Source organism: Streptopelia decaocto (genome assembly GCF_964273445.1).
Source record: "Streptopelia decaocto genome assembly, chromosome: 12".
NCBI lineage: Eukaryota > Metazoa > Chordata > Aves > Columbiformes > Columbidae > Streptopelia > Streptopelia decaocto.
The window spans coordinates 3,713,753-3,735,948 of NC_138667.1; the positions used below are offsets into that span (position 1 = coordinate 3,713,753).

The 22,196-nt window shown below is 62.2% G+C and overlaps 3 protein-coding genes and 1 pseudogene across 4 annotated transcripts; 1 reads left to right on the forward strand and 3 right to left on the reverse strand.

Annotated features, from left to right (window-relative positions):
• Window positions 1-361: 361 nt before the first annotated feature.
• Window positions 362-3,047, reverse strand: B4GALT7 (beta-1,4-galactosyltransferase 7). The gene is made up of 6 exons (XM_082063617.1): window positions 2,922-3,047; window positions 2,479-2,835; window positions 1,636-1,861; window positions 1,310-1,393; window positions 1,031-1,135; window positions 362-851 (listed from the first exon to the last, which is right to left on the reverse strand). Exons 1-6 carry the CDS (start codon window positions 2,966-2,968, stop codon window positions 696-698), a joined length of 975 nt encoding a protein of 324 aa, XP_081919743.1. The 5' UTR covers window positions 2,969-3,047; the 3' UTR covers window positions 362-695.
• Window positions 3,048-3,613: 566 nt separating this feature from the next.
• LMAN2 (lectin, mannose binding 2) lies at window positions 3,614-7,207 on the reverse strand. The gene is made up of 8 exons (XM_082063297.1): window positions 7,036-7,207; window positions 6,837-6,955; window positions 6,625-6,742; window positions 6,242-6,321; window positions 4,963-5,124; window positions 4,641-4,755; window positions 4,230-4,349; window positions 3,614-4,084 (listed from the first exon to the last, which is right to left on the reverse strand). The coding sequence occupies exons 1-8, from the start codon at window positions 7,172-7,174 to the stop codon at window positions 3,924-3,926; spliced, it is 1,014 nt and encodes a 337-aa protein (XP_081919423.1). The 5' UTR covers window positions 7,175-7,207; the 3' UTR covers window positions 3,614-3,923.
• Window positions 7,208-8,482: 1,275 nt separating this feature from the next.
• On the reverse strand, window positions 8,483-10,334 carry LOC309444953 (ADP-ribosylation factor-like protein 3; annotated as a pseudogene). Its single transcript, XR_014186707.1, has 5 exons — window positions 9,981-10,334; window positions 9,776-9,892; window positions 9,589-9,639; window positions 8,679-8,864; window positions 8,483-8,581 (listed from the first exon to the last, which is right to left on the reverse strand). The product of XR_014186707.1 is annotated as an ADP-ribosylation factor-like protein 3 (transcript).
• A 2,303-nt stretch (window positions 10,335-12,637) lies between these two features.
• On the forward strand, window positions 12,638-20,558 carry RGS14 (regulator of G protein signaling 14). The gene is made up of 15 exons (XM_082063536.1): window positions 12,638-12,786; window positions 14,267-14,288; window positions 15,186-15,340; window positions 15,448-15,540; window positions 16,103-16,246; window positions 16,413-16,562; window positions 16,744-16,864; window positions 16,953-17,077; window positions 17,151-17,354; window positions 17,460-17,536; window positions 17,704-17,830; window positions 18,117-18,198; window positions 18,384-18,442; window positions 18,653-18,767; window positions 19,076-20,558. The coding sequence occupies exons 1-15, from the start codon at window positions 12,742-12,744 to the stop codon at window positions 19,291-19,293; spliced, it is 1,737 nt and encodes a 578-aa protein (XP_081919662.1). The 5' UTR covers window positions 12,638-12,741; the 3' UTR covers window positions 19,294-20,558.
• Window positions 20,559-22,196: the final 1,638 nt, after the last annotated feature.

Here is a 22,196-nt window from a genome sequence, read left to right on the forward strand (position 1 = left end):
GCACATGCCACAGAAGGCAAGTAGGAAAGGGGGCAGCTCAGCCAGAACTCTCTTCCTTACTCCACAGAGGAGTCCTGAGCTACCTCACCCGCTGACATCCAGCAAAGCTGCGGGCACTGGGGCTTGGGGCACAGCTCGATCACAACTGCTTCCTGCAATGAAGCAATCACAACACAGCCCTAGGGGTACCCGGCAGCTGAAACACAGGCACCATCTCGCTTCAAGCCCATTTCAGACCGGCTTGACCTCCAAACTAGAGCAGATCACCTCTCCAGGCAAAGGGTGGCTGAGGCCAAGCCAGAAAAGGGTGTGCTGGAGCCAGCGAGGTGAAGGGAGCAGGAAAAAGGAGTGGCACGGCATGGCCCAGGGCATTCACAGCTCACAGGTTCCCTGACAGTTCTTTATTGTCCTCTGAGCTGAGTGGCAGCTCAGCCATGTCCAGAGCAGGAAAACTCTCCTGCACCTGCCCCAGGAGGCAGCACCAGCGTCCGCAGTGACGCCACGGAGTCCCACTCTCAGCCTCTTCTGTCGGTCCCAGCAAAGCCCAGTTCTCAGCCTTTTCTGTTCCTCTGTATCTCACCAGCACCGCCATGCTCAGGCTGCTGCAAAAATCCTGCCTGCTCCAAGCAGCGCGGCGGCAGCCCCGGCATCTTGGCACAAGCACAGCGCACACGACTGGCGCACAGGATATGGGCTCAGCCGAACGTGCACCAAGGGGTCTCATCTGTATCACAGTCCAGCAAGATATTAAGGACGGTGCACGGGGCTCCTGCCACACTCAAGGCTGTCCGTGACTCGATTCGGTACCGCACGTTGTTCAGACCTCCTTCCCGATCCACCTTAAACTGTTCCTGAAGAAAAGAAAGACCATTGAGCCCACGCTGGCTTCCAGCGGAGGGGGAAGCAGCCAGAGCCCGGGGAGGGAGCGCAGAGCTGGTAGGGAAGGATATGAGCAAGGAGGGCTCAGAGCACACGTGGTGATCACAGCCCGCATCTCCTGTGGTCTCCCTTGACCACGCTGAGGTCTCACCTGCTTCTGTGCAGCGATGCGCTTCTGGTCTCTTTTCCTCCAAGCTGGGTCGTGCAGGTGCTGGAAAGTCTCATATCCAGTTGTGATTCCAGAGGGACGGCGAACCTAGAAGAGCAAAAGTTCTGTGAAGCTACTGGAAAACTTGTCCGTACCCACTGCACCTGCTACTGGAGCGGGGAGTGCAGAAGAGCTGCCATCCCCTGGTCCTGACCTGGGGACCGGGTGGGGAGACATGGAGAAGGGCAATTTCAGCCTAGGAGGCCACAGAGCACCCCTTACCTGGAGACCAGCTCCTTTGATACGTCGATAAAACTCATCGTCCTCCCGTCCCCAGCCCCAGAAGCGGTTGGACATGCCATTGCACTGAAATGAGAGGGCACCGTATCACCGAGGTCCCATCTAGCACAACTCCCCACACCGCAGAGGAGCAGGCACCAGCATCGCAAGCCCTGAGCACCAGCGCAACCTCCCCCTTCCTGTTCCCAAACCATTTTGACTCCTTTCCCTCCTTCCCAAGCACAGAGTGCAAAATGTACGACTGTTCACCCTGACAGCATCACAGCCCCTACCCCAAACTGGCTGGGATGTCCCACCCACGTGCTCACCAACTCATAGTGCTGCTTGGTGAGCAGCAGGATGCCGCCCACGTAGGTCTTATAGTGGTAGAGCGGGTGCAGCTCCGGGGACGCCACATGGAAGGGCCCAGCCTCCGGGAAGCTGTAGTCCAGCTGCTCATTGAGGGGCAGGAGATCGACGTCGTGCATCGCGATGTAGTCGGTGTCGTTGCCGCTCTCCAGGAAGCCCACGTTGATCAGGGATGCCCTGTTAAACCTGCCGCGGGACCACGGACTCAGCGCCACACGCAGCGGCCGCCGTCCCTTCATGTCCCGCTCCCGTGCTCCTCAATGCGGAATGTTCAACCAGTCCCCAAATGGGGACACGCAGACATGGCATTCCCTGGCTCTGCAGCGCAAGGGCTGCCTGTCCCAAAATGCACCCCTGCTCCTCCCCGCGCAGGCAGGACACGCTGAGCCCGATGGCGACACATGGGGGTTTGGCCACTGCGGACCCCAAGGGGCTACGGCAAGTCCCGCCGGCCCCGCCGGGGCTGCACGCAGGTACCGGACAGCGAGCCAGGGGGAACAACTGCATTTCCAAACACCCCACGGTATTTCTCTGGATTTTGACATCCCCAGATGTTTAGGAGAAAGCTGAAAGATCTAGGGAAGATAATGCTCTTCTCCCTTAGGAAGACAGAAACAAAATACCATTTTGTCCTTCTAGAAGCTCTAGAGTGAGTAAATTTAGGGAGAGCATCACACCTCCATGTCGGTCAGATCCTACACTTCATCGGAGACAAGTGGGAGACCCGTTTGGTGGGCACAAGGTTTTGCAGAAGGGCCCCCTCGCTCCCTTTTGGGCTTCGCTGCAGCGAGGGGAGACCCTACCTGAAATGATCCACCTGGTTGAGGATGAAGATGTGATGGCGGATCCTCTTCTTGCTGAGGAAGCGGTGCATGTAGGGCACGAAGGCCAGCAGCTCCTCGAAGCGCTCCCGGAACGGGACGAGCAGCGCCAGGCGATGGGGACCCCACGACGGCTCGTCCTGCGGCGGCGGGAGCGCGGCCGGGGGCGGGCAGGGCTGGCGGGGAACCCCCGGGCTCTGCGCCCCGCCGGCCACCGGCCCCTCGCCCGAGCAGCTGAGCTGGAGCCAGAGCAGGGAGGCGAAGCCCAGGAGCAGCGCCAGGAAGAACAGCGGGAAGACGGAGAAGCGGCCGGGGAGCAGCCCCAGGAGCAGCGGGGACCTGGGGCACAACGTGGGGTCAGCGGCCGCCGGGGACCCCCCCGCCCCGGGACCCTCCGCCCGCCCGCCGCCCGCGCCCCCGCTCACCCGGCGCCGCGCAGGCGGAGCGCAGCCCTGCGGCGGCCAGGGCCCATGGCGCCCGGCGGCCCCGCACCGGGACACGCTGGCTGCGCCCCCGCCGCTTCCCCCCGCCCGGAAACACGGCCCGGCCCCGCCGTTCCGCCCCGCTCCCTTCCGCCCGGCGGGGCGGGCCGGGGGCGGGCCCGGATTGCGGGGACACGCTTCCCCGCCGCCGCCGGCCGGAGTGTCCCCCCCCCGGGCATCGCAACGAACCCTCCGGGACATTCCCCCCGCCCTGGGTGTCTGCCCCGGAGCCTCCGCGGAACAAACCCCCGCCGAACCCGCTGGGACCCCACAGGGATCGACCCCCGCCCAGCGACCCCCCCGGACACCACCCAAGAATTATGGAAGAGACCCCCGGGATGATCGAGTCCAACCTTAACCCGACTCTAGCACCAACCCGTGTCCCTAAGAACCTCATCTAAATGCCATCATCAGGGATGGTGACTCCAGCACTGCCCTGGGCAGCCTGTTCCAATGCCCCACAGCCCTTTCCGGGAAGAATGTTTTCCTAATATTGAGGCCATTTCCTCTCATCCTATCCCTTACTACTTGGCAGAAGAGACCAACACCCAAGGCCTCCCCCAGCTGCTCCACACCGCAGCCCCCCCAGCTTCCTACCCCCCTTTTCCCAGCCCAGACAGAGCCAGAGCCACAGCTGGTGTCAGTCCTTTAATGCCCCACAGCCCCCAACATTCACAGGCACCGCCGCTCGCCCTCCCGCCACAGGTCTCACCCAGCACAGGGAGCGCTGGAAAAACAAGGGGAGCGACCTCCAGGCACCCCCCCGCACCACAGCCCGGGGGCAAGGGGCTCTTCTGCAGCGGGAATCACCCCCCCTCAGTCCAACAGCCAAATAGACAGATAAGAAAATACTTCTGGTATTTCTCAGAAACAGCTTTTAGAAACCACAGTTTTTACAGCTCCCCATAGAAAAAAATGGGTTTGGGCACAGGCCCGGGTGTTGCACTAGTAGAAACGCTTGTTCCGCTCCTGGCGCTTCTGGAAGACCACAGCTCCCACCACGGCGCAGACGATGATGCCCAGCAGCGCGCAGAGCAGCAGCAGGAACACCTTCCAGCCCGTCAGAGGCCCGCTTCGGAAATTCCCCGTCGGGTCATCCACGTTGTCTGCAAGGACAAGAACAGTCGCACAGACTGGCCCAGCCTCGGCTCCTGCGAGGTCTTGCAGCTCCGACGTCTTTCAACAGGTCTTAAGAGCGCGGCACCAGCGTGCCAGCCCTCCACCAGAGAGGTTTCTGAGGCCAGAGCTCACCTTTGGGTGATTTAAGGAGGCTGACGCTAGGCTCAATCTTGGTCCAGTCAACGCTCTCATCTTCTAGAGGGTGCTCCACCATGAGCTGGAATAGCTTCATCGAGATAATGTCGTGATTGTCTAGGAAACAACCAAAACGCTGTCAGGGGACTCGAGAGATATCCACACAGCCCTAGATGTGCTCTGACAGGTCTCCTTCCCTGTCAAACCAACCTCACACCCCAGGCACAAAGCTGGGATTTGAGATGTTCCTCAGCTCTCAGATGCCTCATCCCCCAGGCCACAACACAAGAGGGTTTCAACAGCCTGGTGAACAATTCCAGGGAAGGAAGCCCTCAAATGCCTCCAGAGTGTTACAGTCCAGGCCCCAAATCGCAGGTATTCCCGTAAGCAAAGCCCCCTCCCTCTCACCAGACAAATCTCCAGTGCCGGCAGAGGCACCGAAGAAGTAGCCAGTTGGCAGCTGCACCCCTGCAATGTCAATGCAGTTCTTCCACTCATTCTTGTCTTCCACGTCCGTCATCACCTGTAAGACCAGAGGAGGGTCACACCAAGAACGCGCACTGCCATCTGCCCACCCACAGCTCTTCTGGAGCCAGAGGTGCAGGAGAAGCAGGTGGTCAAGCCTCAAAAACCATCTCTAGGCCACCTACTGACACAGCAACACCTGCTCCTTAGCACTGCCCTGTCTAACGTGCGAGAGACCCTGCAGAAGGTGTCCACCGCGTCTCACCGTCAGGCGGCCCCGGGAGTACCGAATTGCCAGGAAAGTGTCGTGGTTCTGGTTCCGAAGGTCGGCGGTGCACCCCGCCAGCTCCGTCCAGCGCCCGTCCTTGCTGTGGTCATACGTCAGGGAGCCATTGTTCACCATCGCGGAGATGTAGGGGAACACGCGCTGCGGGGAGGAGAGCGCTGCTGCTTTCGGTCTGCAGGAGCCTTCCAGCTGCAGACCAAGAGCCACCTTCCCCTGCCTGGTCAGGAACCTGAGCGAGAGCAGATCTCAGCCAGGCACAGCAACAGAGCCATGGCTTTGCTGCACAGTGGGGTACGGAGGGCAGAACAACGAAATCAAGGCTCACTTTTTACATAAAACTGATTATAAACTGAGAGATTGTTTTGGCTAAAGCAGAGCAGCCATTTCTGACCTTCCGCATGGAGACCCCCGTGAGCCCCCACTGTACCACGTGCCCAGGGCACCCAGACAGCCCCACATGTGCAGAGTGAGCACCCAACAGGGCAAGAAGTGTAAGAACAGAGCACAGGACCCAGAACGGGCACAAATCTCACATGAACAGCACAACTACACTCAGGGCTTTGTAGTCGGTGATTACATACACCAGGAGAGTCCAACCCAAGGCACAAATTCACCTCCCAGTGAGCATCAGACAAGAGGGAGATGGGGCATTTCCAGGTGCTTTATGACTTAAGTGTCATGGTTTTGGTGCAACAGATCTCACCAACACGGTTATGTTTTCTGATTGTGCTGTAACGAGATCCACAAACAAGAAGCAGGAGAGAAGAAAAGGACCAACCGCCCTTAAACTGATCTGTATTTTGGCCACAGGGAATTCTGGAGTAAGAAGCCACCCCAGAGTTTCTCTTTTAGAGACACCCAGGTTGGAAACAGAGAATATGGCCAGGAACAACATGGAATGATCAACCAAAGCATGGAGAAGCCTGAGAAATGACACTCGGGATGAATATTCTTTGAGGTGGATTCCTCTAACTGGTGGTGCATATTTTACACCAGCTCTGTGCCGCCCTCTCATCCTGAGGGGAAAAGGCCTTGGAAACATCTGTGTAGTCAACAACAGCAGAAGACGGAGTGTGGATGTTCTTATCTCTGTTAATGCACATACAAACTCTTCCCATTACCAGCTCCAATGACAGGATGAGCAGCACGCTCTCACGTTAGGATAGACTTTTCCTTGGTCCAGCCATGAAGCACTTGGAACACGAAGCTGTGAGGAAACAGCCTCCTGGGCAATGAACGAGCTCCCTAAACCACTCACCTCTGTTGCTTCATCGTTGGGATACGTATCAAGGAAAATAGCCAGTCCGTGAAAGTTGTCCTTGCTGCCAAAGACAGGACCTGGAACAGGACAGAACACAGGGGACAGAACGCTCTCAGAAGGAATTTGTGCTCAAAGACTTCTACTGAAGAGAGCTGCGAGAGCTGTTCACGGCCAGGCAGATGACTGAGGGCACCTGTTCCCACGGCAGAACACACAGGACACGTCATCCCGATCTACTGAAACCAGAGAGCAGCTCAAACGCCCTCCCTGGCGAGAAACCTCCCAGGACAAGGGCAGTCAGTGCAAGGGCAGCTCCCTGGGCACATGTAAGCGCTGAGGAGGCCTCAACCCAGCCAGGCAGCCCCCGTTGTGCACCGTACCTGGCACCAGCCGCTCCTGCGTGTACCACAGGGCCAGCCCGTCCCCGTGTAGGTTCTTCTTGCCAGCCCCGTGGATCTTGAAGTGGACGTGGAGCTCCCAGTCCTTGAGGAAGCAGGGCTGTGTGGAGAGACCGCCCAGCGGCGTCAGGGTAAGAGCCGGGAGAGGCGCTGGGGCCGCCCCGGTTCCCTCCCGGTCTCCCCCGGGCTCTCACCACACGGTTCCAGATGGAGCCCTCCCGGCTGCGCTCGTCGGGCGTCAGGCGGACGTACTGGCTGGTGACCATGGTGCTGCCCTGGAAGTCCCACAGCGGCATCGCGGCGGAGCCCGCGCCTGTGACGGGGCAGAGGGAGCGCGGCTCAGCCCGGGCCGCCGCGGGGCTCCCGTCCCGCCCCGCCCGGCGCCGCGCTCACCTTGATACGGCTTCATCAGCGAGTGCTCCCGCTTCAGGTGCTCGCTGTTGCCGTCCGTGAGCTCGGCGGGCGCCGGGCGCGGCCCGGCCACCGCCAACAGCAGCGCGGCCGCCAGCAGCCCGCCCGCACCCGCCGCCATGCTCCGCTTCCGGGAACGCGCGCCGCTCCCGCCCACGGCCCCGCCCGGGAGCGGCTGCCTGCGCCACCAATCAGAAACCCCCACACCACCGCATTCCCGCCTCCGGAGGCGAGTGTCACTCCTGCCCGCCTATGGTGGAGAAGGGGGCGGGGCCAGGGAGGTGTGCGGCTCCCGCCGCTCGGTGGAGCCGGGCGGCGGGAGGAGCGGCAGAGCGCCCCCCGGCGTGCACTGCGCGGCGCGCTGTGGCGCACGGCACGCCGGGATCTGTAGTCCGCGCTCCCTCCTCGTGCCGGTCACGTGCACGGCTCGTGCCGCCCGCGGGGCACGTGACCCGCTCCGGCAGCCCGTCGCCATGGCAACGGCACGCAGGATGGCTCTGGGAACGGCCCCGGCCCGGGCCCCGCAGGCCTCGCCGGGCCGCGGAGCAGCGGGAGCAGCGCTGGCCCGGCACCGCGGGAAGGACTGGCTGAGGCGGCGCGGGGTCACAGGCAGCTTTATTCAGGGTCTGCAGGCCGGGGCCCGGTGCTGCAGGAGGCCCCAGCCCCAGCGCAGCTGGCCTCCCACCCATCCCCAGCGCGCAGGTGCTCAGCCGTGCTGGCTGTGGGGCCGGGGAGCTGCATCTTCCAGCCCTCGGGATGGGCGGCCTCGGCAGGGCAGCAGAAGCCCCGGCTCGGTGTGTTCAGGACAATGCGCTTCCCAGGGGCTCTCCGGAGCAGCGCCTCTCGGTGACACACACAGCGTGGCTGCAGCCAAGGCTGTCACCAGGAGATGAAACACCTCCACGGGTGACTGTACCATGTTGTGTCCGTGTCTGCGTGCTTGTCCCAGGTCGTGTGCACGTGTGGGGTCTCCTCTGGACAGCAGAGGATACCGAGTCCAGCCCTTCCCGAGGCAGCTGCCACGGCTGGGGCAGCACCAGTCACATCCCACAGGAGCGGAGGGGAACACACACCACCCACTGGCTGGATGTGCCGTGTCTGAGGGTGCAGCCAGTGCTGGGGGGTGCCCAGCGTGCCTGGACAGTGTGTGCATTGCAGCAGCCTCTGCGGGGTGTGCCAGTGGTGGGGATGCACCCGTCCTGAGTGGGTTCTTGTTCTGGAGGTGTGCAAGCCCTTAACACAGTGGGACACGTGCTTCCCTCTGACAGCACAGGGGCTGCAGGAGTGTTGGGGGTGTACAAGGAGCCCAGGGGATGGGAAAGCCAACCGATGAGTGAAAGACTGGGTGGGAAGCCCATCTGAGCACCGCAGTCTGAGGCTCAGGGCCCAGCTGGGCTCTTTCGGGGGGATTTAGGGACCGGGGGAGGGTGGCCATGGCTTAGGGACCTGCAGCTCTGTCCAGTCTGGCACTTTGCAGCTCTCACTTCTTCCTGTTCATGATCTGGCTGGAAATCCAGTTCATTCCATCCTGGAGGGAAGAGAGAGACATGAGCACAACCTCAAGAGCGTGGCAGGTCCTTGGGTCCTCTCCTGCCTCTGCAGAGCCCTCAGGCCCCCATCTCTACCTGCACTCCTTCCCCAGACAAGGCTGAGCAGGCCTGGATCTGCCATTCCCGGTCCCGGTAGGTGTGGAGGTTCAGCCCTTCTGCAATTTCGGCTGCGGGTGCTGCAGTCACTAGATCCTGCTTGTTGGCAAACACCAGCAGCGGGACCCCTGTGAGGGACTCGTCCTCAGTGAGCTCTGCCAGCTCCTGCCAAGAGAGAACCGTCTCCCAGAGCCGCCAGCCACTGCTGCCGAACTCCCCAGAGCTTCTGTGCTCTTGCCTGGGCTGCCCAGGGCAGGCTGGGGCATCTCACTCCCCCAAAAAGTGCATTGCTCCCCTTTCTCTGGTGCTTATATTGCAGTCAAAGCAGCTGTGAGGTCTCAACATCCAGAGGGAGAGATGTGCACCCCTGAAGCTCCATCTGCCCTGGAGAGAGCCCAGAAGCTTCACGAGGTGCTACCTGAGGGCTGAAATGCTCCCAGCACTGAGAGCCTTGGGCAAAGGACAGCTCCAGGAGGCTGCTGTCAGCCTTGGGCTGTCTGGCACAGCCACACCACAACCTGGTGCCGGTACAGCCAAGACTGGCACTCAGAGTCTCACCTTCCCCTCTCCAGATTCATTCCCAGGGTTTGTGACTCTTAATTTGCTACTCGTAAACCTTTGCTTGGTCATATCACTCACCTGGGGAGGTGGTAGAAGGCTGGTGACTGAGAGGTCACTCTCACCAGGGGCCGTCACCCCTGTGTCAGGTACCCCTGAGGCATCACACCCACCTCAGGGAGAGCTGCTGGGCATGGATCTGCCATGGGGTGGGGTGGCTCTGCGTGCTGAGACCCCCATCACGAGCCCTTCGTACCTCTGGGACAGCATAGCCCCCACAGCGGTGCTGCCTCAGACCCCACAGCCACCCCCCATCCCAGACCCCTCGTACCTGCCCCGTCTCTTCGAAGCGCTTCTGGTCTGCACTGTCAATGACATAAATCTGCCGTGGGGAGGAAAGGGACAGTCAGTGTCTCCTCCTCGCCCAGCTGTGCAGCCATCTGCCTTCTGCAGGGGCTGCAGCGCTCTGCTGGGGCACTGGGTCCCAACAAGGGGCTGCGGGCAGCCACCCCACTCACCAGCAGGTCTGTGCTGCCCAGATACTTCCTCCAGTATGGGCGGATGGAGCGCTGCCCCCCGATATCCCAGACATTCAGCTTGAAGCCATGCGAATGGACACTCTTTATGTTGAAGCCCTGCACAGGTACGCAAACTCTGGTATCACCCAAGGGGAGAGAAGAACCTGCCACCCTCCCGCCGCCCATGTCCCCCAGTGGCACCTACCTGGGTGGGGGTGATGGTGCTGACCTCCTCGGACGCCAGGCATTTCAGCAGTGTGGTCTTCCCCGCGTTGTCCAGCCCCAGCAGGACGATGCGGAGCTCCTGCTCTGGGGCGCCCTTCAGCTTCTGGATGACGGAGAGCAGCCCCTGGGGACGTGGGGTGCCGGGGGAGGCCTGTGGGGTGCCAGGTCACTGCAGAGCACCCTCATTTTGGAGTGGGGAGCTGGGTGCCCTGTTGGCCATGGGTACCCTGTGTCTACAGCCTGAGAAAGCCTGGGGTTTGGCTCCAAAGGTGTCCAGGCTCGTGGTGGCCCCACAGGAGATCCACCCAGCCTCGGTCCCCCCAATGTGTGCCATCCTTACCCTGGGAGCCCTGCCAGCTCCTGGGCATGTTGGGGGGACAAGCCCAAGGTACAGCCCTGGTCCTGCCCTTCCAGTTCACCCAGTACTGCCGCCAGGAGCTGGTGCCAGCACACCCACCCTGGCACAGGCAGGATGTCACCAGACCCCGCTTACCTTCTGCACATCACCCATGGTCTGGCAGTCGCTCTGGCACACCTGAAGACCTGCCCGGGGGCTCGTCCCGGGGGCTCACTGGTGGCTGCGTGACTGGCACGCTACCCGTCGCTGGGGGAGGAAGAGGATTACTGGCTCCAGAATTAGCTGCTGTTTCTCCATTTACCCACAGCATTAAATAATGCCCTCGGCAAATCCCGCAGCCAGCTGTCGCCCCGCCGTCGCCTACCCCCAGGATAAATCAGGTCCGGCTGGGCTGGGGCACTGGGGCACAGGACGTCCCTCTCCTCACGGGGCCAGGCTCTGTCTCGGGGATGGCGGCACAGTGGCAGGATGCGGTACCCAGGCACCACGGGCATCACTGCGGGATGGAGCTGTGCAACCGGCGTGTGATGCCGGGGGAAGCACTGCAGCCTCAGCCTCCGAGGTGGTCGCTGCGTGCTGTCCAGGCAGCAGTAACAGGCCACAGGTATGGCCGTGTCTGGGTGCACAGGGCTGACACAGCCTCCCAGGAGAGGAACGATGATGCCTCAGCATATCCCCATGTCACACCCCCTCTGAGCAGGGTGAGGCAACACCAGCACCCACCAGCTGCCCCCTTGGAGAGTGCCAGGAGGTAATGCTGAGGCTGGAGCTGCTTGAGGCCACGTCAGCTGCTGCCACAGCTCCCGCTGCCATCAGAGGGAAACCACCGGGCACCGGAGCAGGTCAAGGGCTGCGATGTTTGCAGCCAGAGGTCAGAGATGGCACAGGACAGGGGGCCAGAGGGGCACAGGCACCTTCCCCAGTAGCCCACCCCAGCCCATGTGGGGTAAGGGGCTAGTCTGTTCACCATTTGGATTAAATATATTAATTAAGCAATGTCTTTGATTCTTGCATGCCGCAGTTCAGTCCTTGGATCAGGTTTCCTAGCAGAGAGGTTATCCTTGTGGTGAGGACCGTGAGTCACGCACTCTTGGTGAGACATTTTTATTTATAACTCCCGTTGCAAAGCCAAGCCAAACAACACAGCTATGCTTTGACAAAGAGAAGGGGAGAAGCAGGATCACCCACCACCCCACTGCTACTCTGTGGCACCACCGGGGGAGAGGGGCAGCAGCAGGGGCCACCCTCTGTTCCCCCCTGCCCACAGACCCTGCCAGGGCTGCGGCTGCTAATGCCGCGCTGCTTTTGTGCACGTTCACAGTGGGAACACTTCATTTTTCTGTGCATAGATCTGCACCCAACTTAATGTTAGGGTTCTGCTTTTGATAGGTTAATCACCCACCTTACGTCCCAGTTATTAGCATTTCTATGAGTGGGTTGCCATGGTGCTCTGCGGTTTATCCTCTAACTGTTAGTTACTTGTATTTCCTAACAAATATCCTAAAATATCCATGACTGGTTTGTGGTTGCTGATCAACATGGAACCCCAGCCTAGGAGATGGGCAAAACTGCTTAGGCATCAGTTTGGTGACTCCAAGCTGCACGTCCACCACTCCTCTGCACCAGGCTCTGCCGGCATCCGTGGCACAGGCAGCTCTCCCCAGGCGCTAAGGCAGCAGCAGCACAGCCCTGGGGCCACCTTGACCTGCTGTTTGGCGTGGGTCTGGGAGGCAGCTGTGTGCCTTGCCGGGTGTGACCGGAGCAAGCGGCACCAGGCTGGTGGAGGGGCGCGTTTGACATGTAGATGCCCCCCTGCAATACCCTTCCCTGGGATGATGTGGTGCTCGAGATGAGCCCCTTTGTGCTGCCCAGGCTGCTGAGGAGGGTGGTGATGGGATGGTGAGCCTGAAGCAGCACAGGCCGTGCTGGTGATGGGGACTGAGTGGGTGAGGATAGGAACTGGGATGGGACGGGGATTCGGATGGGGATGGAGTCAGGGGTGAGGACAGGGATTGAGATGGGGACGGGGATGCAGATGGGTATGTGGCCACAGATGCAGATGGAGACAGGGATGGGGATGCAGATGGGGTGGGGACGGGGATGAGGACGGGGATGGGGCCGCGGCACCTCCTGGCCCCGAGCTGGAGCCGGTGCCCACCGGGGCGGTGCCGGGGCCGGCGGCGGCGGCGGCGCGGGGCGGGAGGGCGGCTCCGCTCCCCCCGCTGCGGTCTCGGTTCCCATGGCGACACTTCCTGTGGCAGCCGAAAGCGGTAGTGCCGGGGAGCGCCGGGCCGGGCCGGGAGAGCCGCGCCGCGCCGCCGGCCGGGGATGCTGCGGGGCCGCGGGCCGCGCCGGTAGCGCGCGGGGCCGGGCGGTGCCAGGCATGCAGGGCAAGGCCAAGCTGCTGCTGGTCCACAACGGCCGCATGGTGAGTCCCGGCCTGGCCCGGGGCGCCGGTCCCCATCCCCCGGGGCGGCCCCGCCCGGCGGCACGGCGTGGGGCTGGGTACGGGCAGGCAGGGGGTGTGGGGCTGGGTACCGGGCAGGCAGGGGCTGGACGGGGCCAGGGAGTGGGCAGGCGGGGAGTGTGGAACGGATAACGGGCAGGCAGGGGGCGTGGGGCTGGGTACCGGGCAGACAGGGGGATGTATGGGGCATGGGAACAGGCAGGCAGGGGGAGTGGGGCTGGATACTGGGCAGGCAGGGGTGTATGGGGCTTGGGTATCCAAAGCAGGCAGAGATGTAGAGGGGTATTAGGGCAGGGAACAGTATACAAGGCTGGTTAGCAGGCAGGCGGGGACATATGGGGCTGGGGTAATGAGCAGGCAGGGGTCTTAGGAGGGTGAGGCAGCGATATGTGGGGATGCACGGCACTGGGGTATGGGGACGGGGTAACAAGAGTCAGCGATGCTGGTGTGTCGTGGCAGGCAGGGCAGAGCTATGTGGGTGTGGGCAGCAGGGATGGATGGGGAAGAGCAAGGAGCTGGCAAAACAGGGGTATGTGGTGCTGGGGTGATGGGCAGGCAGGGCTGGGGTGTGCGGGGCTGAGATAAAGGGCATGGCAGCTGCATGTGGGGTGGGTAGCAGGGACAGGCAGGGGTGGGGTGGTGGGGCTCAGGTGTGTGGGGCTGGGATGGGGACAGGCAGGGGTGTGCGGGGCAGGCTGGGGTGTGCGGGGCTGTCAGGGTGGGGGGCACTGGCCAGCCAGGTGAAGGGCACCCCTTCAGTGTGGCTCCAGGCGGGTGATGAGAAGCAGTGCCATGCTGGTGCTTAGCTGGGCTTTGACTGCAGAGGCTCTGCCCATCTCCCTTCTTGCTGTGTGTCCTGGGGTACCACATCCCCGCAGCAGGTGTTTGGGGCAGCGCAGGGAATGGTACAGGGCACCCTGTCCTGCTGTGCCTTGGGCTGGCAGCTCTGGCAGGACCTGGTCACTGTTTTTTGGGCATCTGCCCCAGGCCACAAGGAAGGAGGGAGCAGGCAGTTTGCCTGCCTAGGGCTGTGGTTGTCCTTCCTTCCCTCCCCTCCTCCCCTCCTCTTCCTGTGCTGAGGAGGCTGCTTCTCTCCTCCACGGACAGGGCGGCAGGGTTACATCTGATAGCAGCTGCCCTTTCCCAATTGCTGTTCTGGCCCCAGGGCAATAGATGCATGGGAGGTGGGAGAAAAGCTGCGCACCTCTTGTGACCCCCCATCTTGCTGCCCCACGGGTTGGGAGCCCTGCATTCTGCCCCTGCCATGGGGCAGCCGTTCTGGTTGCAGTTAACGCCGGGTGGTGGTTGCTGGCAGCCTGTGTCCCGTGCGCCTGGGTTCGGACTGGGCTTGCCCTGGCGCTGACGCCTGCCCAGGTACTGCTCCACCGAGCTGGCAAATGCTGTGCGCCCCCTCTCACTTCTCTTCTCTCCACCCCCGCAGGGCCCAGCTGTGTCAGATGGAGGTAAGGCTGCTCTTTGCTCTGGGACGGGAGGCCAGCATCATCCTCAGGGGAGGGGGAGGCCCAAAGCCAGGGGCAAGGAGCCAGCAGAGAGCCAGGTCCTGTGTCAGCACAGGCTGTGCTGTGGGCGGGTGCAGGGCTGAGCCCTGTGCCAGGGACTCATCAGACCCCTCCATCTCTCCTGCATGGCCCCATCGTACCGGTCCCTCTCTTCTGGCTGTTCAGCTGGGACCCTTGGGGGCCAAGGGGCTTCCTGGCGCAAGCAGAACCTGGGTACCAGCCAGTCCTGTGCTCCATGAGAGTTTGTTTGTCTCTCTGTCCATCTGTCTCATGGTACACTGGATATCTCAGACGTGCCATTTGACCATCTCAGCCCCACTGCAGGGGGAGTGCCAGGGGCTGCTGTGCCCACCTGTACGTGCAGGGTGTGTGCGGTTATCCTGTGTTTTGGACAGGAGGAGAAGGACAAGGAGCTTGGCAAAGCAGCAGCCTCCTGTCTGTTCTGCTCCCGCAGGCTGGGAGAGCCTTGCTTCCATGTCCTTATATTCTCTTGCAAATGACCCTCTGCGCCCAGGGCTCACCACCCAAGCTATTTCTAAAGCTGGGGTTGCCGCTGGGATCTTCCATCTTTTTATGGAGGGACTCCATTTGAATGTACAATCACCTTGGGTTTCCTGGAGGGAGAGTTTCCTCAGGGTTGGGAGCCTCATGTGGCATCATGGTGCTTGATCCATCAAGGTTGCCACTGCGATACCAGCTCCTCATTTTCCCTCCTGAGGCCTTGCTGGCTCGCATCAGGATCAGGGAGATGAGCTCCCTGCAGATACAGGGGGCTGCTGGCAACAGGGGTGGTGCTGGGGGACACCCAGGCAGCCAGAACTGACTCTTTTTCTCTCTCAGAGTTAAATGCCTCCAGGGCCCGTGGCAGCAATCACAGCGTGAACAGCCTGCCAGGACCACCGGCCACCTGCGGCTCCGCACAGGGTTCTGTGGTCAGCTGGGCCGAATCCTTCGAGACGCTGCTGCAGGACCGCGTTGCTGTCACCTACTTTACCGTGAGTGCCGCAGCCCAGACCTTGGTCCCTGCTACTGTCCACTGTTGGCAACCAGCTGTCCCTCAGCCGTGGTGCCAGCTGGGCCAGCAGCTCTCTCTGCCCCGCAGGAGTTCCTCAAGAAAGAGTTCAGCGCTGAAAACGTCTACTTCTGGCAGGCATGCGAGCGCTTCCAGCAGATCCCAGCCAGCGACACGCAACAGGTACCAGCCTCCGCACAGCCACAGCGCGGCTGAGCCTGGGAGGGACGTGGGTGGAGGTGGCCATCGTGCCTGCGTGTCCCAGGGTCCCAGCAAACCCCCGTAACGGGATGTTGAGCAGGCTGGGAGCTCTTGCAGGAGGGACAAGGAGATGGATGTGATGTGCATCTGAAAAGCCGCAGCCGGGACTGCCTGCCCTCCGGAGTGGGTTGTGCTTCTCCAGCCCAGGGTGGCCGGAGGGTGGAGAGTGCTGCTGGGAGGAAAAGAGACCAAGGGCAGAGAGCTAGAGTGGGGATCGTGGGGACAGAGCCACACAGCTGGAGGGGACAGTTCCTACCTCAGGCTGTACCTCTGTGGAGAGACCACCGTGTTGTACCCAGAGCTTGGTGCTGGGTGGAGGTGGCTGGCGCCAGTGCCTGTTCTGAAGCCCGGGTACCGAGCTTGTCCCAGGGGAAAATTGGTGCCTCAGAACTCGGGTGTCTTCGTGGGGTGAGCCAGGGGCTCCCCACAAGGTAGGAGTGAGGAGAGAGCTCCTGGCCTCAGCCTGACCCCTTCACTCCCCCAGCTGGCTCAGGAGGCACGGCGAATCTATGACGAATTCCTCTCCAGCCACTCAGTCAGTCCCGTGAACATTGACAAGCAAGCCTGGATTGGGGAGGACATGCTGGCCACCCCCTCCCCAGACATGTTTCGCGTCCAGCAGCTCCAGGTATGAGCAGCACCCGTGTTCCACCCTGCCCGCAGGGTGGGGGCTGCAGAACCACCCTGCGCATCACCAGCATCGCTGCTGGCACCTGGGCCCATGCCACGGGGCAGCGGCCAGACCGAGCTGCAGGCGGGCAGGGGTCTTCAGCACGCGCATCCTCCCTTCGCAGATCTTTAACCTGATGAAGTTTGACAGCTACACGCGCTTTGTGAAATCCCCGCTGTACCAGGCCTGCCTGCGGGCAGAGAGCCAGGGGCAGCCCCTGCCCGACCTGCGGCCCCACTCCCGCAGCAGCAGCCCCCCACCTGACCTCAGCAAGGTGAGCAGGGTGGCAAGGGGGGCACAGGGACCTGTCCCTTGGCCTGAGAAAAAGGTGCTGGGTCCCTTTGCCACTGCTTGGAGCAAACCCAGTGTTGGGCTGAGGATGGACAAGTGGTCAGGGGCCAGGGAAAGGGCAGCCTTGGATGTCCCCACACTGAGATTCTTCTCTGTTCACCCAGAAGTCGAAGCTGAAGCTGGGCAAGTCCCTGCCGCTGGGTGTGGAGACAGCGGGCAGCAGTGCCAACCGCAGCCCCCGGCGGTCCTTCAGGAAGGGCGAGCGGCGGGAGCCCTCCTGGGCAGGTAAGTGCTTTGCCAAGCTGGCCAGAGGAGCCGTGCCCCCCCTGAAAGGTGCCTGTGGTGCCCACCACTGTCTCTCTGTCTGTCCTAGAGGGGGGAGAAGGCGGTGGGAGCGCCATGCTGTGGCGGGAGTCCCAGGGCTCACTCAACTCCTCAGCCAGCCTGGACCTGGGCTTCCTGTCCTCGGCCAGCACGACTGCCAGCCCCTGGACGGAGGTGAGTTGTCATGCTGGCCCCATGGCATCATGCTGCCACTGGCTGGGCTCATCCTGTCACATCCGTCCCACAGGGCCATCGGAAAAGCCTGGGGGGCAGCGAGGCAGAGCTGCCGGCCAAGCCCATGAAGTACTGCTGCGTGTACCTGCCTGACGGCACGGCTTCGCTGGCCTCCGTCCGGCCCGGCCACTCCATCCGCGACATGCTGGCGGGGATATGCGAGAAACGTGGCTTCAGCCTCCCCGACATCAAGGTTTACCTGGTGGGGAACGAGCAGGTAGGGCAGGCAGGGGGAATGGGGGCTTCTGCCAGCCAGATCAGCCTTGTGCAGGGACAACGTGCCACTCTGGCATGCTCTTTCCTGATGGTTTGGCTCTTGCAGAAAGCGCTGGTGCTGGACCAGGAGTGCTCCGTGTTGGCAGACCAGGAGGTGAAACTGGAGAACAGGATAAGCTTTGAGTGAGTGGGAGCTTCGGGGCTGACACTGTTGCCCACATGTGTCTGGTCCACATCACAGACAGCACCCTGACCTCCTCGTGGTGCCCCACACTGAACCCCCCAAACACCCCGGCTCTGTCCTACCTGTCCACAGTTGCCCTCAGACAGCCTCATCTCCTCCTCCATAGGCTGGAAATCTCCTCCCTCAATAAGACCATCCGCATCACGGCGAAGTCAACCAAGCGCATCCGGGAAGCGCTGCAGCCTGTGCTGGGGAAGTACGGTGTGCGCATGGAGCTGGCGCTGCTGCGGCGGGTGAGCCTGCGCCTCGGCGGGACGGTCCCAGCCCCTGCGGCCGGGATGCTGTGGGGGGTTGGACCAGGGGCTGCCGGCAGTGGTGGGGAGCAGTGGGTCCACATCAGGGGCAGCCTGTGAGCTCGTGGAGAGTCACCAGTGCCATGGGCCAGGAGGCACTGGTGGGTGTGCTGTGTGTGGTGCAGCCTGTGACCCCTGGTCTGGCCAGGGAGCTCACACGTCCTCAACCTGGCCACCTTTGCCATGCTGCAGCAAGCGTGACACCGGCTGGCTCTTCCTATTGCAGCAAGGTGAGGCGGCCGCCCTGGACCTGGAGAAGCTGGTCAGCACGGTGGCTGCTCAGAAACTCATCCTGGAAACGCCAGCAGGTAGAGTGTCCTGCCCCCCAGCCGTGTCCCCCCTCAGGCTGTGTCACCCTGCCCAGAGTGCTCAAAGGGCTTGGCTGCTTTCGGCTGGTCATGGCTCCTGCTCCCTGGGATGGGCTCCATCCTGTCACTAGTGGGGACAGAACTGGTGTGCTGGCATGGGGTGCTGAGCATCACTTACCTTGCAGGCGTGCGAGTGACAGAGAGTGCTGAGGCCGCAGCCGCCCCCTCCCTGCTCCAGAACGAGGTGAGCTCAGGATCCCACCGTCCCTGGTTGGAGATGCCCCCGTGGCTGCTGCCATGGCCTGTGGGAAGGTGTGCTCTGCCGTGGTGCCGGCACGTGCCGTGGGGCTGCGCAGCGGGTGCCGGGGCAGGGGCCAGGCTGCGTGATGGGGACACGGGCTGGGGGAGTGCTGCCTCCTCGCCGCGTTGCTGAGGCCTGGGCTGCTTATTGCAGGAGGGCAGCCCGACAGGAGCGGAGTCGGACACACTGTGGGAGATGCCCTCCTCCTTCTCCCGGCCCCGGTCTTCAGCTGCCATGAACCTAAACCGCCGCACATATGACCTGGAAGGTGAGACCTGGCCTGTCTGAAACCTGAAGGGCTGGGGTAAAACACAGGGAGAGGGATGTGGGAGCCCCAGTCTACTGGGGATGGATGCAGGGTCCCATGAAGCTGCAGATGGGATATGAGGGATTTGGGGGTCTCTAGTTTGCTGAAGGGGGGTGCAGGGTCCTGTGGGTGCTGGCATGGAGCAGGGAGAAGTTGCAGGTGCTGTGACTGGGACATGTTCAGGATCACATCAGGTGGAGAGGGCAGCTGAGGTGTTAGAACTAGAGCCTGAGTGCCAGGCTCAGCTGTGTGACCTGCATTTCTCCCAGGCCTGGTGGAGCTGCTGAACCGTGCCCAGAGCTGCCGGGCCAATGACCAGCGTGGGCTGCTCTCCAAGGAGGACCTGGTCCTGCCTGACTTCCTCCAGCTCCCCGGGCAGGACGACAGTGCCTGTGACGGGTCGGATCAGCCCCGTGACCCTCACCCAGGCCCTCAGCCCTCAGACCCTGTGCCAGCCCAGCCTCCGGTTGACCATGAGCTCCGATGAGTCCTGCTGCACATCTGCACCCGGCATGTGGTACCCCCGGGCCATATCGGGGTTCAACGTGGGGTCCAACTGGCCCCTGCCCTGCACTGCCGACACTGCCTGGACCGCAGATTCGTCCACGTCCTGTCCCAAACTGTTGTGTCGTGTCGCTGTGAGTGGTTGAGCAGCTGCCATGCCCCTCGATGGGGTCGCATCCTGGTGCACATCAAGGGAGTTCTGTAGATAGTTTGAACCCCTGTTGCAAAGCACTTTGCAACATCCCATGCATGCCTGGCACTGTCCTGCCCAGTGCCTCTGCCTGCTGGCATGGCCCTGCAGACTGTTCAGGTGGGGAAAGCACCCTTCCAACCAAAGGGTGTGCAAGAGAGAGTGGACATGGGCGGGTGTGGTGGCAAGGCAGGCCCGAGCCCTGAACCCTGGTGCTGTGGGCAGGCAGGGTCGGGAGAACACACGTCCAGAGCGGAAGGACAGATCCGGTCCCTGACCCCACAGGAACGGGGGTTCTCCCGTTGTTGATGAGCGGGTCTACCCGTCCCAGGAAGAGTAAGCATGGCCCTGCCAGCATATGTCCTGGGCAAGTCATTACCATCTGCATTGCATGAGTGTGGCTGGGCCTGATCCTGCCAGGCTCAACGCAATTGTGGAGCAGGGCATGGAGCTGTATGTGGTTCCTGCCCCGAGCAGACAGAGGCAGAGCCAGCAGACTGTGCCAAAGAAGCCTTCCCCCTCCCCGCAGGGAGGTCCTGTGTGGGCGACTGCTGAAGTGACCCACAGGAGTGGATCCTCGTAGGTCTCTGCTGCAGCCTGTCTGGGGCCGTGGGTGCTCAGCCCCTGGGGACAGCCCTCCCTGGTGCCAGGGGAATGCAGCACCGCTGGGTGCTGAGCATTTCAGCCCAGTGTGTGGGTACCCAGCATGCGCCCAGCCTGGCATCCCTGCTGGCAGCTGTGCTGGGCAGTAACCTTGTGCCTGGCAGGTCCCCATTCCTGGGCAGCCCCATGTCCCCAGAGGTCTCAGACTCCGTCCATGATGGAGACAGCCCCCCAATAGCAGCCAGGAGATCCCTCCAGCATCCGTGAGTGCTGGGGTCCTTCCCTGGGTCACTGCTCTGTCACCACTGCCCAGCCAGAGGCAGAGGGGTGGCCCAGGACAGCTGGCTGCAGCCCCATGGCCCAGGTCAGAGCCCCTCTGTGTCTCCATGGTGTTGCTCAGTCCCGTCTGTGGTGTGAAATCAGGGGAAATAAAGAGCATTGCCTGGACATGCATCTTCTCCTTCCTCTGCTGCTAAGGCCAGATGGTGCTTTTCCTGGCAGCAATGTCCCCCCGTCCCCGCTGTACCCCACAGAGACCCATGGGGTCAGAGCAGAGCTGGAGCCAACCCTGGCCCTGGTGCCGCCCTGCCCGGCAGCAAAGGGCAGTGCCAGGAACTTGTTTTGCGAGCACTGATGATGATGTAGTGGAAGCTGCAGGGCCGGCATGGCCGAGGACTTCAGCCCCAACACTGTCAATGAGTGACAGCCAGAGCTGCCAGGGCCTCACCGGGTTAATGATTGTGGGGGCAGCTGGGCAAGAGCCCCGGGGACAGGGCAAATGCGGACACCAGCCTCCTCCCACTGCAGCTGGGCACGGGGCTCTGCAGGTGCCACTGGCCAGTGCCACTGGCCACCCTCCCTGGCCAGAAGGGTCCCCAGGCCCTGCAGAGGCAGGACATGTCCCCTGCTGTGGCACCTCCCGGGCATTGAGGTCCAGCGATTTGTGACTCTGCAGAGGCTCGATGATGCTCCAGCAGCGGCAGGGATGTCCCCAGGCTGTCCTTGACCACTCTGCGGTACCTGAGGGATCTCCCATTCTCTCCCCATATACAATTGCAGCTGGTTTGTCCATGGTGATGGGTCCTGGGAGTGTCTGATCCAAGAACAGGGACGTGGCAACCACGTGGCCCCTCTGTGCCCATTCCATGCAGGTGCCTGGGCTGGAGGGGCCTTTGGCCCCTGGCTCTCCCCAGGGCAGATGTGGGGGCGAGCTGGCCGGGTGCCCTGCGCGTGGATGGAAACTTGGCTGAAGGTGCATAAACAGCAGGTAATGATAAATGGCATCGAGGAGGTGGTGATGGCAACGCTGGTATCACTCTGCTCCTGCCTGCCCTAGCAGAGTGTGTGCTGGAAGACACAGGCTCTGCCCCGCGCAGCCCTCGCAGCACTGCCGGCTGCTCCGTGCTGAGCTGTTGGCATGAGCTGAGCCGGGCCATGTGCCACCATCACCAACAGCGACAGGACATGGGGACTGCACCGGTGCTGACGTAACCCACCGTCAACGCCCTGGCAATGCGGACAGTCTGTAGCTTGGGCAGAGCTTGGCCCCTTGCAGCTGACGCTGGGGTGTCTCTGAGGATGGTGGATGTGTGTGTAGCCTCACCTCCAGTCCGAGACACCCCAACAACACCAGCACTGACGTCTTCTCCTCCTCTTCATCTCGTGCAGGGAGTGAAGCACCCAGCACCAAGGGACAGGGAGCTGAGGTTGCTCCAGCACCGCCCCAGCTTTGCTCCCCACCACACTGGCTGCTGCTCACCCAGGGCGACGCGGAGCCTCGGGCAGCCGAGGTGGGGTGTGTGGCAGCACGGTACCCCGGGGACATTTGCCGCATCCTGCCCCACGGCTGTGGCTGACGCGGGATGCAGCACGGTTACCCATTAACTGCAGGAATTTCTGGGGAGGAGGTGAGCAGCAAGCAGTGAGGGGCAACGTGGGGCTCCTTAGACTTTGCTCTTGGCCTGCGTATAAAGGGCCACGGTGCCCTGCAGACCACTTCGCTGGAGGGACGCGTGGATGTGGCATGTGGATGTGGCACTGCCCTGAGTGCCCGGCCAGTCCAAGGTGAGCAGGACCCTGGGCAGGAGGGGTCA

Excerpts from the sequence above, each read along its gene's own strand:
- LMAN2 (XM_082063297.1), bottom strand. The coding sequence starts at position 7,174 with ATGGCGGCGGGTGCGGGCGGGCTGCTGGCGGCCGCGCTGCTGTTGGCG. Across the intron at positions 6,322-6,624 it reads GCAGGAGCGGCTGGTGCCAG|GTCCTGTCTTTGGCAGCAAG; the intron begins GTACGGTGCACA and ends GTCCTGTTCCAG. Across the intron at positions 4,085-4,229 it reads CCTCCTTAAATCACCCAAAG|ACAACGTGGATGACCCGACG; the intron begins GTGAGCTCTGGC and ends TTGTCCTTGCAG.
- B4GALT7 (XM_082063617.1), bottom strand. The coding sequence starts at position 2,968 with ATGGGCCCTGGCCGCCGCAGGGCTGCGCTCCGCCTGCGCGGCGCCGG. Across the intron at positions 1,862-2,478 it reads AACCAGGTGGATCATTTCAG|GTTTAACAGGGCATCCCTGA; the intron begins GTAGGGTCTCCC and ends GTCCCGCGGCAG. Across the intron at positions 1,394-1,635 it reads CCAAGCAGCACTATGAGTTG|TGCAATGGCATGTCCAACCG; the intron begins GTGAGCACGTGG and ends CTCTCATTTCAG.
- RGS14 (XM_082063536.1), top strand. The coding sequence starts at position 12,742 with ATGCAGGGCAAGGCCAAGCTGCTGCTGGTCCACAACGGCCGCATG. Across the intron at positions 16,563-16,743 it reads CCCCACCTGACCTCAGCAAG|AAGTCGAAGCTGAAGCTGGG; the intron begins GTGAGCAGGGTG and ends CTGTTCACCCAG. Across the intron at positions 18,443-18,652 it reads CCTCCCTGCTCCAGAACGAG|GAGGGCAGCCCGACAGGAGC; the intron begins GTGAGCTCAGGA and ends TGCTTATTGCAG.